Raw genomic sequence first — 15,997 nt, forward strand, 5'->3', positions numbered from 1 at the left:
TTGTTTCCATCAGGCAAGTAGGAAAACTGCAAACAGTCATGGACCTCAACCTTAAAAACCCAAGCAAGATTTAATTTCTCATACAAATACAGATAGCACCAATGCGAGGAAACCCATGTGGTCACAAGGAAGAATACAAATTCCAGGTCAGAACTGAACCTGGAATTGCCAAAGCTGCAAGACAACAGCTTTGCTAAATGTGCCACCCTAGGTATTTCACTATTTTTTAAATTTTCAAAATGCACATCCTAGCAACAGAAGTACTGATAACTAAAAACAAGCAGGCATCTTCCTGCAGAGACTGCGAAAACTACTTGCATTAAATACTCAGAAGGAATCTCAGCTGTAGTTTAAATGCATTATATTTTGCATATTGACTTATACACAACCCAAAGTTCACCATCCACTCTCCTCCCAGTCCTAGCAAAACATTGCTCCAACATTAAGGCTCTTTAATAAGCACTCAGTTAGCAAAACTGCTTTCACACGTTCCAAGTTTTCTAGATTTTGTTCTATTTAATAGATTGTACAAGGCTCAATTCTCAGAGCCCATCCACCTTCTATAAAAGGAAAAAAGATCTCCCCATCCAAATGGGAATTGGAGGTGAAAAAGGGTAAAAACTTCAAAAAGCCCCCCCCCCCCCCCCCCCCCCAAAAAAACCAAATGCACTTGAAGGCAGGCAGACAAGAATGTTGGTTTATCTACTAGGAATGTAAATTAACCAAAGTAATCTTTCCACATGACATCAACAAACTAGTATACATTCCATCTCTGATTGCTGAATCAGAATCTGCAAAGATCAACCCAAAATACAGTTTAGCCATCACATCCAATATTCATGTAAAACCTGGCACCTATTCCATTAATATCAGGTTATTCTTAAACTGTGATACCAGAAAGGTTTTGACAAAAGGTAAGTGGACAAATTTATGCTGCTGTTTCCAAACTAAAGTTTGTCTGACCCAATGATTACAAACAATAGTCTCAAATATTGCAAAATAGTGGAGCTTTTAACCGTGGAATGGAAGTGCATCATTCTGAATACCTTGAACAGAAATGGAGGCAAACTTACACCCTGCAATTTAATGAAAGTCATGACAATGCTTTGGAAAATACAATCTTGCAAAATCACTATCCTGACCATTTTAACTACACCTTAGTGCATTTCCAATCTGAAATTTACCCAATAACACTAGGGGGAAAAACCTTTACCATTAACAATCTAGTTTTTCCATGAAACAACATTTACATAATTTGAAGGTCAATGTAACCATTCTTGCAATGTTATCCTGAAAATCATTAGTAAATGGAAATACAAGCTGGCTTTTAGGAATAACATGGCACGAATAGCAGCATTCTTGGTAGAATTTTTATTATATAAAGAGTTCAACTTGTGTTCATGGGATCCAATTGCAACTCTTTAGTTTAAAATTACAGGTTCCTCAATCCACACCATGCAGTAATCTTGTAACTGATGAATACTGGATTCTAGTACAGCCAGTGAAAGTTCCATAAAAATTAAGTGAACAAGGTCAGTCCCTCAACCATTGTGGCAAAGAACGTGGAGTTATGTTGATGTAGAGAACGTCTTCCTCTTTCATGACATACTACAAAAGAGATCTTTTACATCAAAAGGACAATATTACTATTTCTCCAATTTAACATTAGGAAACCAGTCTGGATTTTGTTGTTTCTGAAGACACATGTATAGATTTGGGGAGGGGGGCAGCAAGTATTAACTATGAAGGCACAGATGTCATGGGCATTTTAAAGAAAATGCAGCTTGTACAAAAATACCTTCCAGAAAACAGTTAAAATAGCTGCAGGAAATCAAGCCAGCTAAGGCACTAAATGTGTTCCAAAATCAGGTGAACATCAAAGACCAAGACAACAGCATGCAACTGACAATCATACTCCAGCAGGCAAATTATTGAGGAAAAGTGCCAAGCATTTGGAAGAGAGCAACCTTGTTACACTTATTTGCTAGCTTCATTTAATCTCTTCTCCAATTGTTTTCTCTTGTTCCTCCATCTCTTCTGTTCCCCGACTTCAGTTCTGAAGAAAGTTATCTGAAATTTTAGATCTCGGGAAGTTGAAGTAGGTAGTGGAGTTCCCGTTAAAACTTAACTGGAAATGGCAAATGAACCCCATGAAACTTCATTAGAACAGAAGCCAGCCACAGCAAAAAAATTAAAATTAGCTACAACTGTAGATTTACTTATTACAATTCATAACTAATGTTGCCATTTAGATATAACAGGTTGAAAGAATACAAAGTGTGTTAAAGCTTAAATAGAACAATCACACTACACATATGGGAAACTGTTGATCTTGTGCACCTTCAATTAACAGCACAAAGGGATTCTTGTTGGTCCTGTCAACATCCCATTTCAAAGATGTATTGAAAACGATACACTTCATCAAGTAAAATTTAAATGGCAAGGGTAGAAAGGAAACTAGAGAGTATATTAAGTATAAAAGTTAACACTAACTGCTGTCCCAAAGTCAAACAAGCTTTGCAAAAAGCCAATCTTAAATCACTTGCTTTTAAATGGTTGGCTATATTTGTGTCATATTAATACCATTATATAAAAAAATCTAACATCATTTAACCTCCTCTCCCTGCTCATTCCTCATTTAAACTATAACTTTGCCAATGAAATTGACTTGGTAAACTTTCTCAACATTTGTACAAGGCATTTTCAAATTTTGAAATATTCAGTAGAAATTGGAGCTTTTAATGTACAATTAGCACACTGACATAATAATGAAGTAGAAATTTTCTTTTGATAAAGTTTGCTGGGTGCATGTGCCATTTTCTACCACTACTTTGAAAGCTGTATAAATGTGGAACATCAGTTTACCAAAAGGATGAAATGATTTACAGTTACCAAACAACTGGTATCTTTATACTTGCACTTCATTAACAATTCAATTAGTGACAAGAGAAACTAGCACCAGTGGGGCCTTTAGCTTTTCAGGCAGAATGTGCTTTTCTTTCTGGTAAAGCAATTTCTTTTAAGTTAGAAAAATACAGACAACACATGTTGCCATAACTGAACAAATTGTAAATTGTTGAGTTTAATTTGAACCAGGGCACAAAAGCTGGCTTCTGACTATAACACAAACACACGTACACACTGCCATGAAACCAAAGCATTCAAATGAACTGGGTTATACATTACTTTATCTGATTTACTCCAATGGTTAGTGCAATTCTTTGTGATACTCAGAATGGGGCTGTAAGAAAAGATGTGCAATTCTGCACGAAAACTTCCCCTCATTTTCCACACCAACCCACAAATCAGACCTCTTTTCAATCCAAATTCTTATTACAATGCTTCCTGAAAATATTAAAGGAAACTTCATTGTACTGTAGGCAGTATATGAATTATAAAAGTTTGTGTACGTTATACAAACTTAACACTAGCAAACTGCAGACAAAAGTTTGAGAATCTCCATATTGTTTTGCTGCTTTGTCCCATATGATGGCAACATCCAAAATATCATAAAAATGGAGATATAAAATTGGAAAACATTGTGCATGAGAAATTTATATCTTCTAGGATGTTAGCAGCTGTTCGATTGGTTAGATGCAGTTTATCGGACGGCAAGAAGGCAGGCTAATCCAGCTATACCAAAGCCAGCAACCGTTATCAGCATGTTTCGTACTGTTGACTCTTGCCAGTGGTCATCGCTGCTGAAGAATCTGAGAAATCCTTCCTATCAACACAAGAGAGATAGTGGTTCAAGAAGTCAATTTTTCCAAAGGCTAAATTAATGTACAAGGACAATTTTCCCCAAAAGATTCAAAAATGTCTGCAGGAATATAGAATGGCAATTCCCTTCTGTAGATGCCCCAAGACAGGATGCTGTCATTCTAATGAAAAATGATAAAGTCCAATTATAAATACTAATCCCAGTATATCCTGACTTTGCATTTATAATCAAACCCTTAGGAACAGGATTGCTTGCAACCAAAGCATCTTCAAATTTTAGAACCAAATTAAAACCTGCCCCCACCACAAATTCAGTTACATTTGAATAAGATATCCCTGGCAGATTGCAGAATTAGATACACCAAGGCAGCTAATAACAAAAAATCCTTTCAAAGAACATTTCAACCATATTTACTTTTTTTTGGGGGGGGGGGGGGGGAAGGTAGCAAAGAAATATAGATATAGGGCCCAATTCTATTCTCAACTCCAGACCTAAAAAGGTGGGCACAAAAACTCAATATAATGCTTTAAACATATCATTTGTATGCTCCTAGATCAGTTTCAAAGCTCATGCAGAAATCAACTCCATTCAGAAAAAAGGAAAAGGCCAGGCAGCTGTGTTTGCTTCAAGATCCTCACTCAATATCATGCATTGTGTATGAATAAGCCCAGCTGGTGTATTTGTGTATTGTCTGCCAGATGTCTATGTAAATTTGCCCAGCCCATATTTCTTCAGGCACTTTATTCACCTTATTACTACCTTTGAAAAAAATCATGCCACATCTACTAAATGCCATTTGGATTCAGATCTTTCCAAGGAGATAGTTTAAATACTCAAGTTAAAAAATGATAATGATCAATATTACATTAAAGTATATTCTTTTCCTTGTACTGAATTAGGTTCAAATTTACAGTTAAATTGTTTTTTGTACAATCCCAAAATGCAGATTAAAATTTTTATCTAGTATGCAACTTGTCAATTATGCTGCACCACGTTCTCCATGGCTCCTTTATGACTGTGACCAGAGAAAAATGCAAAACATTTTCCTGATGGCATCTTACCAAATTAAGGTTCTTCTCACACATAGAAGTTTATTCATGACTAACATCACAGTTAGCAATACATTAATACTGCAATGTTTACAAAGGTATTGAGAAATGCAACATACCTTAGATTTTTTAAATTCACAAGCAGGTTAAATAAAGCCTGCATTCATAAAGAGGGCAAGACTTACAAATACCAGGTAACAGGAGGCAGTTTTATATTCATGACTAACATTGCATTTAGCAATACAATAGTACTGCAATTTTTAAAGTAGTATTTGAGAAATGCAACATGCCTTAATTTTTTTTAAATCACAAGCATTAAATAAAGCCTGCATTCATAAGAGGGCAAGACTTACAAATACCAGGTAACAGGAGGCAGTTTTATATTCATGACTAACATTGCATTTAGCAATACAATAGTACTGCAATTTTTAAAGTAGTATTTGAGAAATGCAACATGCCTTAATTTTTTTTAAATCACAAGCATTAAATAAAGCCTGCATTCATAAGAGGGCAAGACTTATAAATACCAGGTAACAGGAGTCAGACATTCAAAATAAACTGCTTCCCCCTGGCTATTAATACCTTGGATGTGACAGACAAGTGCCTTAATCACACCCAATACTCCATCAGGACCTGAATGTTAATCTGCTGAGAGGGTGATGTGGCACCTCAGTACAAAGCTCAGGGACAGAAATTAAAAATCTTTTTGTCTGCCTGGCTTTCACAATTTGGCTGTAAGAGAAAAAGTGCATACCCTGATTACAGCCATCCGCATTTGCAAACTCAACATCAGTCACCAAGGGCTAGGCGAGAACGCATATTTTAAACCTTTATCTCGCCTTTGTTCAGATCCTCCCTTTCAATGAGCCAGATCAGGGAGGGAGAAGCAGCACACGTCCAATATTCATTGCTCCATTGGAGAAACAATGCAGACTCGTCCTTCAACCCTCTCCGGATCCCAAAGCCCAGGGATGGAGCTGGCCAAGGGGATGGGTCCCATTGCACAGTGAATACAGGACAGCTGCCCGGGCTGCAGTGAGAGAAGGAGCAGATCATGGGCGGAGGAGGAGGAGGAGGAGGAGGAGGGGGGGGGTGAGGAGGAGGAGGAGGAGGGGGGGGGGGGTGGGGAAGAAAGGAGGCTCTCGTACAAACGCAGGAAGCGGGTGTAAGGCCAAGCCCAGGCCCCCCCGGTCTCTTACCCAGCCACCGTTCTGCTCGATCCACTCCCGCCGCTCCTTGCCCAGGTAGTTGGCCACACACTCCGCCAGCGTGTCCAGAGGGCCGGGCCCAGCCTCGGGGCACATGTCGATACCCGAGTCCCTGAGGTGGCGGCACAACACGCCGGCGAAGGCGAAGATGCTCACCACCCGGCCCCAGTTCATCTTCTCGTCGGCCGACATCTCCTCCACCACCCGCTGCAGGAAGCTGGCCGCTGCCGCCGCCGTGTCCTCGGCCGCCGCCTGTCTCTCGGGCTCGGCTGCCCCGCTCCGCGACACGGCGCAGAACTGCAGGCCGTTCTCCAGGCGGCTCTTCATGCTGCTGAAGGCGGCCTGGTGCTGCTCCACCATCTGGTCGGCGACCTTGCGCAGGGTGAAGGCCGCCTTGTTGGGCGGCCTCTGCCCCCGGCTCGGGCTCAGGGTATGCTGCAGGTAGTCCCGGGCCAGCACCAGCGCCTGCTCCCTCATCACCGCCGCCTCCGAGTCAGGCATCGACTCCGCCGCTCCCCCCGACCCCAGGCCGCTTCCCCCCCCAACACACACACCCGCGCTGCTGTTGCCCCGGTAACGGCCGCCGGTCTCAACCGCCCGCGCTGGTTGCCCCGGGGACAGCTCGCGCTCCTCTTCCCCCTTGATCCGACCCCTCCCGCCCCGACGGTTGCTCAGCGACGCCTCCACTTCCTCTGCCCGAGACCGCCTGCCAGGGCCCTTTAACCCACGTGTCACCGCCTCACTGTGACGCAGGATGACGTCACCGCAAGCCCCGCCCCCCCACCGGGTGGCTGTTCCTGCAGCATGTCAACCTTGTGCAGTCGCCCGCACCGTGCCGGGCATTCCTCCCCCCCGCCGCCCCATTCTCAGCCGTGCAAAGGTCCCAGTCACGCACCCCAGTCCTCATCCCCCTCGGAACCCAAAGTGTGCATTCCCACCCCACCTCCCAAATCTCAGCTCCCCCCAGGACCCATGCACTCCCACCTTGACCACACCAGTCCTCACTACCCAACACCCACACAATGCCATGCACTCCCACCTTGACCACACCAGTCCAATTCCTTTCCCACAGATGCTGCTCGACCCGCTGAGTTCTTACAGCAGATTGTTTGTTGCTCCAGATTCCAGCATCTGCAGTCTCCTCTCTCCACTGCCCAGTTCTCACCCCTGCACGTCCCAGTCATCCACCCCAGTCTTCATCCCTAAGAACCCAAAGTGTGCAGTCCCACTTCCAGTAATTCTCATTCCCCCAAGGACCCACACAATGCCATGCGTTCCTTCCTTCACTACCCAATTTTCACCACCACAAAGCTCCATACAATGTCATGCACTCCCACCTTGACTATACCAGTCCAATTCCTTTCCTCCAACAGATGCTGCTTGACCTGCTGAGTTCTTCCAGCAGATAGCTCATTGCTCCAGATTCAGATTCCAGCATCTGCAGTCTCTTTTGTCTCATCACCCAACAACCCAGACAATGTTGTGTATTCCCACCAACCCACCCCACCCCCACACTGTTTCCCTCTTTCCAGGACCACACAATACCATGCATTCCTACCCCAATCCATACTCCTGCAAAAGTCTGCACTCTACTATGTATTCCCACCACACCCCAAACCTAACACTAACAAATGTCTGCATAATGCCATGCAAGCCCAAATCCCACACCAATTTTCACTGCTGATAAGATCCAAACTCAGCCAGGAACATCCAACCTGTTAACCCTCGCCCCAGGCCAACTTCATCTGCTGCTTCAAGGATTTCAAAAGGGATGCCATGCACCAGGAAATTCACATTATGTTGCAAATAATTGAGCAAATCAGCAGGAATTATCGCAAAATGTTGCACTTTGACAGATGCCCGGTCAACATTAGATACCCCATCAGCAATTTCCGAGGTCAGGCAGACTTGCAATTTTTATGAGTTTTGCTTCTCTTTCCCTTCCTTTTAAAGTAGCATTTTTAAGCAATTGTCCAGATGAAGCAGATTCAGTTTCAGAATTTCAGGTAAAGATCAATGGAACAGAAAATATGTCCAGTTTTATAACAGACTCAATCCATTATATCAGATTATTGCCTAATCAGCATCATTAAAAATGACTTCTAATTGTAAGAAAATACTATAAATTCAGCTTGTTTGCAATGTGGATCCATGGATTTGTTGCAGGAAGATCCTTATTAGCCAACTTCCTTATTGTTTTATGGTGTAAATGACTTCTGGGAATTAAGGAAATTCCCACGGCCTGATGCTTCTCAGTTTTGAGATGATATTTTCATTATGTTTTAATCCAGTGAGGACACAGGGAGAAATCTAGAGTTGGATACACCAGCAGTACTTACTAATGAAATATGTTGAATGGCACGTCCGAGGGATCTGTGTTGTAGCCTCCACTGTTTCAAGTTAACACTGATGAATAGGCTAACAGGTTACAACAAATTTGCAAACCGGGCTGGACATTTGCCTCTGATGCATGTGAAAGGTCTGTACTCTGTGAAAATGAATGGGTATTTATCACACAATACTGTTCAGCGATCTGTACTCCCCCAGGTTTAGTATTATTGGGCACATTGTAAATGGAGGCCCTTTCCCTAATATCCTGAAGAACTCCCATGTACTCAAGGATCATGTGGTAAATCTCTTAGATGACTGCTATTCCAAACCTCCTTTTGATGATTGCCATTCCAACTAATTTGCCCTAAATGTTATCCATTATAGTTTCCGCAACTCTGTGGATTGGCTCTTTGTGAGCTACATAGAAGGTCATCATATAAATTAAACAATATTCTCTGCCAGACCATTACAAAAGTCTCAATAGATCGAATAGATAGTATTGAAATAACTATCAAAGATGCTGTTGAAAGAGATCTAAGGGTTTAAGCGACTTGGAACTTCTAACACTGTGCATGAAAAAAAGTCTGAAGTGGTCAATTTCACCTGGTATAGTGCCCTAATCAGACTACCAAGGTACTGTGTCAACCTCTGGAGACTAAGGCACAAAGGGGATATCCAGTGATTCAGAGAACAGCTGCAAGACTGATCCCCAGCTCTTGGCAACTGAGGATAGATTTCAAAATATGCAGCCTAGCCAATCTAATCCATATTTAAGCAAATTATTCTGAAAGTTAATTTTGTTTACATCAATTTAGATTTTAATCACATACAGGCTGCTTTCAGTGAGACTGCTTGGATTTTATTCTCATGTATACATGCTGAAATATTAGTGCTGAGGGCTTCAAGGCTAATCACTGCAGAGTGGAGTTGATGGGCTCATGAAGGAAAAAAGTTCACGAGAAAATCAGTTGCAGAATGGGATTGATCTGAAAACTGGCATTGACCCTATGGATTGAATGGACTCCTGCTGTGATGTAAGAGAATACAAGACTACAACGATGCGCATGGGTGCAAGGATTGCTGTGTCCATTCTTTTTAATGAATGAATTTATGGACAAAAGATATTCCTCAGTCGGTTAACAAAGACATCAGCCTAGTGAAGAACGACAAGAAGATGGAGCTAGGTAGGTGATGGGGAGGAGTGGAGTTGGGAGACAGAGGCAGGTGGAGGCAGATAAAACAAAGCAGGTAGAGCCAGGTGGGGTGAGGTGTGTCACAAAATATGCACTATCACTCTACTCCCCATGTTCTCATTAGTAGAATTTAGTATAACCTAGAGTCATAGAGTCAAACAGCACCGAAACAGGCTCTTCGGCACAACTGGTCCATGCCGACCAAGATTCCCATCTAAGCCAGTCCCATTTGCCCGTGTTTGGCCCATATCCCTCTAAGCCTTTCCTATCCATGTAACTGCCCAAGTACCTTTTAAATGTTGTTAATGTGCCTGCCTCAACCGCTTCCTCTGGCAGCATAAGCTGTTAGGTAAATTTGTAAGATTTAAAACATTTGACATTATTTAAAATATTATATGTGCCATTTATTATTTTTTGGTACATTTCAAAAGATTTGCACAAGTGTTCACCAAAAGAACTGTTGAAATATTCACAAAACAATTACAGAAACAGAACCAAAATCATACAATTGATCCAACAGAAAATAAGTGCTTTAACAAGGGTCCTTCAGAGAGTCAGAAGGCCTTACTTTTTGCCTAGATCTCTGTAAATATTGCACTTCTTACGAAATGAATTAAAATCTTGAAAAGTTCACAGTGCATTTAAATCTACTGCATTGGATTACATCAACATACCACTTTAAACAACAACTTTGATTAGATTTTCTCCTGCTGCAATATGTGTAGTTTTCAAACAGTCAATGTCTACAGACCTAACCCAGACTTGTCATCTGCTACTGAAACATTATTTTACAATTCCGTGTATCAAAAACAAAAAAAGTACTCTGACAAAATGAACATGCTGAGCTTTAAACAAAAGAGAACTTTGCCACCTAATAGTACTGTAACTATTCAGCACGATTCATATTGCATAATATACGTACATATATTCCGGAAAAGATGAGTTTAAATAGATTCTCTACATTTTTCATTGTCTAGTCCACTAATTAACCATAAGATTATCACGTGTAGTTATTTTTAGCAATAAAACATAGGTAAATAGTGCTTTGTAGCAATCTTTTGAAGTGTCTGTCTCCAATATAGCCGCCACTTTGACTCAACAAAGCATTACGATTTTTATTTTGTTCCAGAGCTTTTCTTTAAGCCTATTTTTTCTTCAACAAAATGTGAACTCAAAGGCATGGGAAAATGGGAGATTTAATATAAATTGTATTTAATAACATTTAAAAATGCTAAAATAATTAGGAAATGTGGAAACCAACTACTGAATGGTATTTTGGAAAAGGCGGCAGCTACTTCTAAATATTTTGTTTGGTACAAGTGCAACTGAATTATGATACCAATCCATGATTACATAAAATCCTGCCAGGTTTTTTAAATAATGATATAATCACTACAGACTCATTTAAATGTCACAATCCCCAATATTCGCACATTTCCTAAAGCAGACACAAGATCTAGGAGTTGAGCCATCATACTGCAAATGTCAAGAAATCCTGGAATGGAAACTTCATTCAGAATCGGAGGATCAACTCCAGGAAGTTTTAAGCCCAAATCTGCAAAACAAAATAATAAATAAAAATCAAAGTTTTATTGGTTTGTGCTGGTAAAACAGCAAAAAGTTAAGGGTAATCAGTTTAGACAACTCGTGTATTTTGAAATATTTGGAGTTCACGTAGAAAGTTTCTTTAATGTGTTAACTCCAGGATAAACATGAAACCTTTGACACAAAACTGGTTTATAATTTCACTAGTCTAAAGTGTGGAAGAAATATTCCTGCATGGGATGTATGGAGACTCTATATACCACAGAACTATAAGTCAAGGGAAACTAATTGGTGATTGGAGATGATTACAATGCAGAAAAGATGTAGTCTGACTGACATCTCAGGTGACTTCACAAGCTGTGAGTGTCACCTGAAATAAGTTCACTGTTTATTTCATGGTTTGGGAAAAATATACTTCCAGCCAGGATTATTCAATTCTTGTGGGAGTAGTTGGCTATCTGTAAAAAGACCAACTTTCAGTCTGTCCATATAATCAAAATGCAACAATATTCATACCTTAACATCATGATATCAATGGTATCGAATTTCAAGAGTGGAATTCAATGCATGTGTGTTATTACATCACCAAGTTAGTGCCTAAAAGAGAGAATGAATTTACGTCTCTCCAATAATCGACTGATGTGTGACCATCATGCATGTGTGTCATTCACTACCATTTTAATCTGAAAATTCATCAGTGATCACAAACCTGTCACTGTTAGACTAAGATCTGTTCAAACCAGGCATGTGAAATCACAATGCCGGCCTGGATGTGCGGACCGATGGTTTGGCCGTTGCCAAAATAAAATGGTTGATCCATTGGCTCTCATGGTAGCAGCAGCCACTGCTATTTGCTGTCAGCCCTCAGTGCCTTGTCCAATGTGAGCTGTTCCTCTTCTAACGTTGGTTCTCAGGTGTGGGTTTTAGAATAGAAGTGGGGTATTTGAGAACAGAACAGGACTTGCTCTCAATTTCTCCCCTGAGCACAAGGTAAAAACTTTTCCCATTCAATATTAAATATGTGAGAAAACTAGGCCATGCAATCCTTCAAGCTTGTTATGCTGTTCATTGGTGTACATACTATACAGAAAATAATAACCAAAACACAAACCCTCAGAGTATGATCCCATGATCCTGAGGAGAAGGCAGTGCCATCAGGGGAAACTCGTAAAGTGCTGACTCGGTTCTCGTGCCCAAAGAGGATTGATACCCTGGTTCCCTTCAATACATCCCACACATTGATGGTGTAATCATTGTAGCCAGCGAACAAGAGTCGGCCTGCAGAAAAGTCCAAATATATTACTTCATTATAGGAACAGGAGTCAGGTACTCAAATCCTCAAACCTGCGCCGCCATTCAATACTATCAAGGCTGATCCAATGGTAATCATGACTCTGCATTCCTACCGATCCCTGGCAATCTTATACCCTCTTGTTTATCACATCTATCTACCTATGCCTTCAAAATATCATAACACTCTACTTCCATCCCTCTTGGAGGGATAGAGTTCCAAAGACACATGCTCCTCTGAGAGAAAGAAAGTCTTACCCCATCTCTGTCTTAAATGGGCAATCCCTTAGTTTTAAACAATGACCCTTAGTTCTAGAAATGAAAATCAAAAAACTGCAGATGCTGGAAACCTGAAATAAAAATAGAAAATGCTGGAAACACTCAGCATGTTAGGAAGCGTCTGTGGAAAGAGAAGCAGAGTTCACATTTCAGGTCAAAGATCCTTCATTGGAACCTGGTCTAGATTCTCCCACAACAGAAAACATCCTCTTCACATCCACTGTGTCAAAATCCCTCAAGATCTTACATGTTTCCTTTAGTCACCTCTCACTCTTCTAAACTCTAGTGCATACAAGCCTAGCCTGTCCAAACTTTCTTCATTGGCAACCCATCCATTCCAGGAATTGGTCTAATAAATGTCTTAATGGTTTCCAATAATAAGACCAATAGTGGATACATTACTCCAGATATGCTCTTACCAAAGCCTTATGTAACTGATGCATAACCTCCCTCTTTTGTATTCAATTCTCCCAGCCATAGATAATAACATTATGTTAGCTTTCAGAATTACTCGCAGCAATGGGCTGGTGGAACAAATTCATTGGGTATAGCTAATTCAAAGGCCAATTCTCCTTTTACTGTGGCCAGAAATGACTGTTCCTCAGGCGCAGCAAGCTGGGTGAAGGGATGCACCTCCCCATGGAACATTATTGAGCATACCCCAACAATAGGTGTTCAGCCAACCAGCTGGAGTGGAAGACTCTTTAGTTAGCAACAAACAAAATGCTAGAAGAACTCAGAGGGCCAGGCAGGATCTATGGAGGGAAATGGACAGCCGTCGCTTTGGGTCGAGACCCATCAAAACTTCTCCCAACAGTTTTCCCTCCATGACTTACACTTTACCCTCTCTGCCATGCATTGATACTTTCTGGCCCTCTCTCTTTCTGGCTTTTTGTTTTAGCCTTTCATCCCATTTAACTTTCCCCATCTTGCATCTCAGTGAAAGGATATCTGAAGAAAAAGTGCAAGGGCTGACACAGTTACCCAAACCAACAGGGAGGGTCTTCGGGTCTATCCCTGGTCACACCAGAAATAAATGGTGGCGGTTGGTGTTTATCATAAACAATAAAATCCTCCTCCCCACAACAATTAAAAAGCTCATGATTTTATCACTATTGCCACTGACAATTCCCCCATTCTCAAACTCCCAATTTCTTTGACAAGGAGGCAAGAGGATGGGGACAATCAGAAGGTCACTGCACCTAACGTGTGTTTCTCAGTCCCCTTTAGAAAATTACACAGACCATTAAACTTTACTAAAAGCTAATGCTTCAGCTCAGCAGTCCTGTGCTGCTGCCACTAGACTAGATGTCTCACATTGGAACTACAAGCAAAATGAATAGCATTTTGTGCAATGACTCAAATCTATTTAGAATAAATAAGATGGATTGAAGAGTGTCTCAGCCCTTGACTTTAGATTCTGCTGAACCTTGCTCCAGGTTAAATAGTTCACCTCACTGGGAGTAAATGGCATTTCCTTTTCACTGCTGTCATCAACATGTTTTTGTTCTCAGCCATGGTTAAAATGAACAAAAATATTTGGCTTGGAAACTCCCCATAAGGTTAAAATCCTGAGAACTACCAATAATATTTTGAACTGGATTGGTCATTGGACCTTTTTTCTGGGCTTTTGGGAATATTTTTTTGTGCAGCAGTACAGTAAGCATCAGATTTGTTTTACAGGTTCAAAACGTTTCCATAAGGCACCAGGCAGCAGTGAAATTTAAGGGATCTGTTTATTTTATAGGTTACAATGATTAACACTTTGCTGGTGCTTTTCTGTGATAGCTCGATCAATTTCCCTTTCGACTGAGGCTGCCTCTTGAGCAGTTCTGGTAGCCTGTGAATTTCCCAGGTTCGGTTGATTTCCTTGAGGAGAACGGGCGGAAACTCCTGTGGAGCTTTGAGAGAAAAATCAGGTCAGCTGGCACTGCTCAGCAGCAGTGTAAGGTAAGTATGGAGCAGAGGAATAGCACTTGGCTCTTTGGATTCAATCTCAATAACTTCTTGACATGCTACAATAGCAGTATTTGTGATGCATGGAGAATAATGAACATCAGTGTCCACATGGTACCAGAGAAAGACCTCATCCGGAAGGAGAGAAAGCTTCACTGATGCCTACTTCCAACCTCTCCTTGAAGCCAGGAGGAATGTCTGTCAGGTATGGATGCCCACAAACCTTACAGTAATGACTGCTTATCGCTTGGGAGGTGGCATTGCTAGCTGCCTCAGACCCAGATCCACAGATATGAAGGCAGAAGAGGACAAAAAAATGATGCAGCACATCCTACAGTGTCAAGAGCATGGTGATTCCAGCATGTTAGGGTTGTCAGGGTTTAACAGCTGCCATTAGACTAGTGATGCCACTGATCTGGGGGCTGTGGATTCAGGGGCTGGCGAAGTGGATACCACCAGCCATGACCTACCTGACCCAGAAATCTCTTGGCCCAGTAGCATGTTCCAGGCCTCCAGCTCTCCCCTTCATACCAGTAGAAGTGAGAAGGTGAGAGCAGGTCCTGGAGAACACTACCACTTGCAGTTCCATCTTCTACCACCCAGACCTCCAAGCAGCAGCAATTATTCGTAGCACCAGAATAGGTGATAAAGAGGTACATGGGACACAAAAGAGTCACAGCCTCGGAAAAAAAACAAGGTGATTCATTGGATTTTGCAATTATTGTGGGAAAAGAAACATGGCATCACACATAAGAACAGTTGGATTTGTCTAACGCTGAGACCTGTAATGCATGACTACGATTCTCAGCATGCAAAAGACACACTGGTCTATCAGAGAACCAGGTTCCCAGCCAGTGGTTGATAGGTGGAGGGGGCATAGGCACACTCTGCTGTTGCAGTTGAATGGACAGTGATTAGCAGCCACAAGAGACAAAGGACCAATGAATGGTACAATGGTTACTGCTTGGATACTTGGTCCATCTGCAGAGTAACCCCTCCATGCCATCAGCTGGTCAGTGTTGTAAACTTTCTTCTCGAGTCTCCTCAAACACACAAACACATATGCAGAGGAACCTTTGTGATTGACAGTTGCTGAGAGCTAATCAAACAACCTCTTAGACTCAAGCAACCATTGTCCTGCAACGTGCCATCACTATTAACACATCCCTCCAGCAAGCCAATCAGAAACAATGGAGCAATGGAAATATTTTTTTCACTTGACATATTAATTAGCAGCACCAATTGAATATTTGTCCTATTGTGAGCAGGTGGGACCCAAGCAACCCCACAAAACATTGGAAATACTTTCTTTTTCACACCTGAAGCAGAGGGTTTGTCTCCCTATGTGGAGGAGGCTGAGATCAGCCATGATGTTAATGAATGGCAGGGTTGGTTCAAGCCTGGCGCATTCCTACTGCTATTTCT

The 15,997-nt window shown here is 41.5% G+C and overlaps 2 protein-coding genes across 2 annotated transcripts in view; both read right to left on the reverse strand.

Annotated features, from left to right (window-relative positions):
* Window positions 1-2,903: 2,903 nt before the first annotated feature.
* On the reverse strand, window positions 2,904-7,178 carry bcl2l10 (BCL2 like 10). The gene is made up of 3 exons (XM_052040282.1): window positions 7,144-7,178; window positions 5,970-6,720; window positions 2,904-3,724 (listed from the first exon to the last, which is right to left on the reverse strand). Exons 1-3 carry the CDS (start codon window positions 7,176-7,178, stop codon window positions 3,602-3,604), a joined length of 909 nt encoding a protein of 302 aa, XP_051896242.1. The 3' UTR covers window positions 2,904-3,601.
* A 2,729-nt stretch (window positions 7,179-9,907) lies between these two features.
* The window catches only part of LOC127583963 (guanine nucleotide-binding protein subunit beta-5), a 53,404-nt gene continuing 47,314 nt past the window's right edge, over window positions 9,908-15,997 (reverse strand). The window contains exons 12-13 of the mRNA XM_052040424.1: window positions 12,159-12,325; window positions 9,908-11,057 (exon numbers count right to left, since the gene is read on the reverse strand). Of these exons, the coding sequence (XP_051896384.1) occupies window positions 11,046-11,057; window positions 12,159-12,325 (179 nt within the window). The 3' untranslated portion in view covers window positions 9,908-11,045. The remainder of the gene's footprint in view (window positions 11,058-12,158; window positions 12,326-15,997) is intronic.

This window comes from Pristis pectinata, chromosome 28, assembly GCF_009764475.1.
Source record: "Pristis pectinata isolate sPriPec2 chromosome 28, sPriPec2.1.pri, whole genome shotgun sequence".
In the NCBI taxonomy this organism is placed as follows: Eukaryota; Metazoa; Chordata; class Chondrichthyes; order Rhinopristiformes; family Pristidae; genus Pristis; species Pristis pectinata.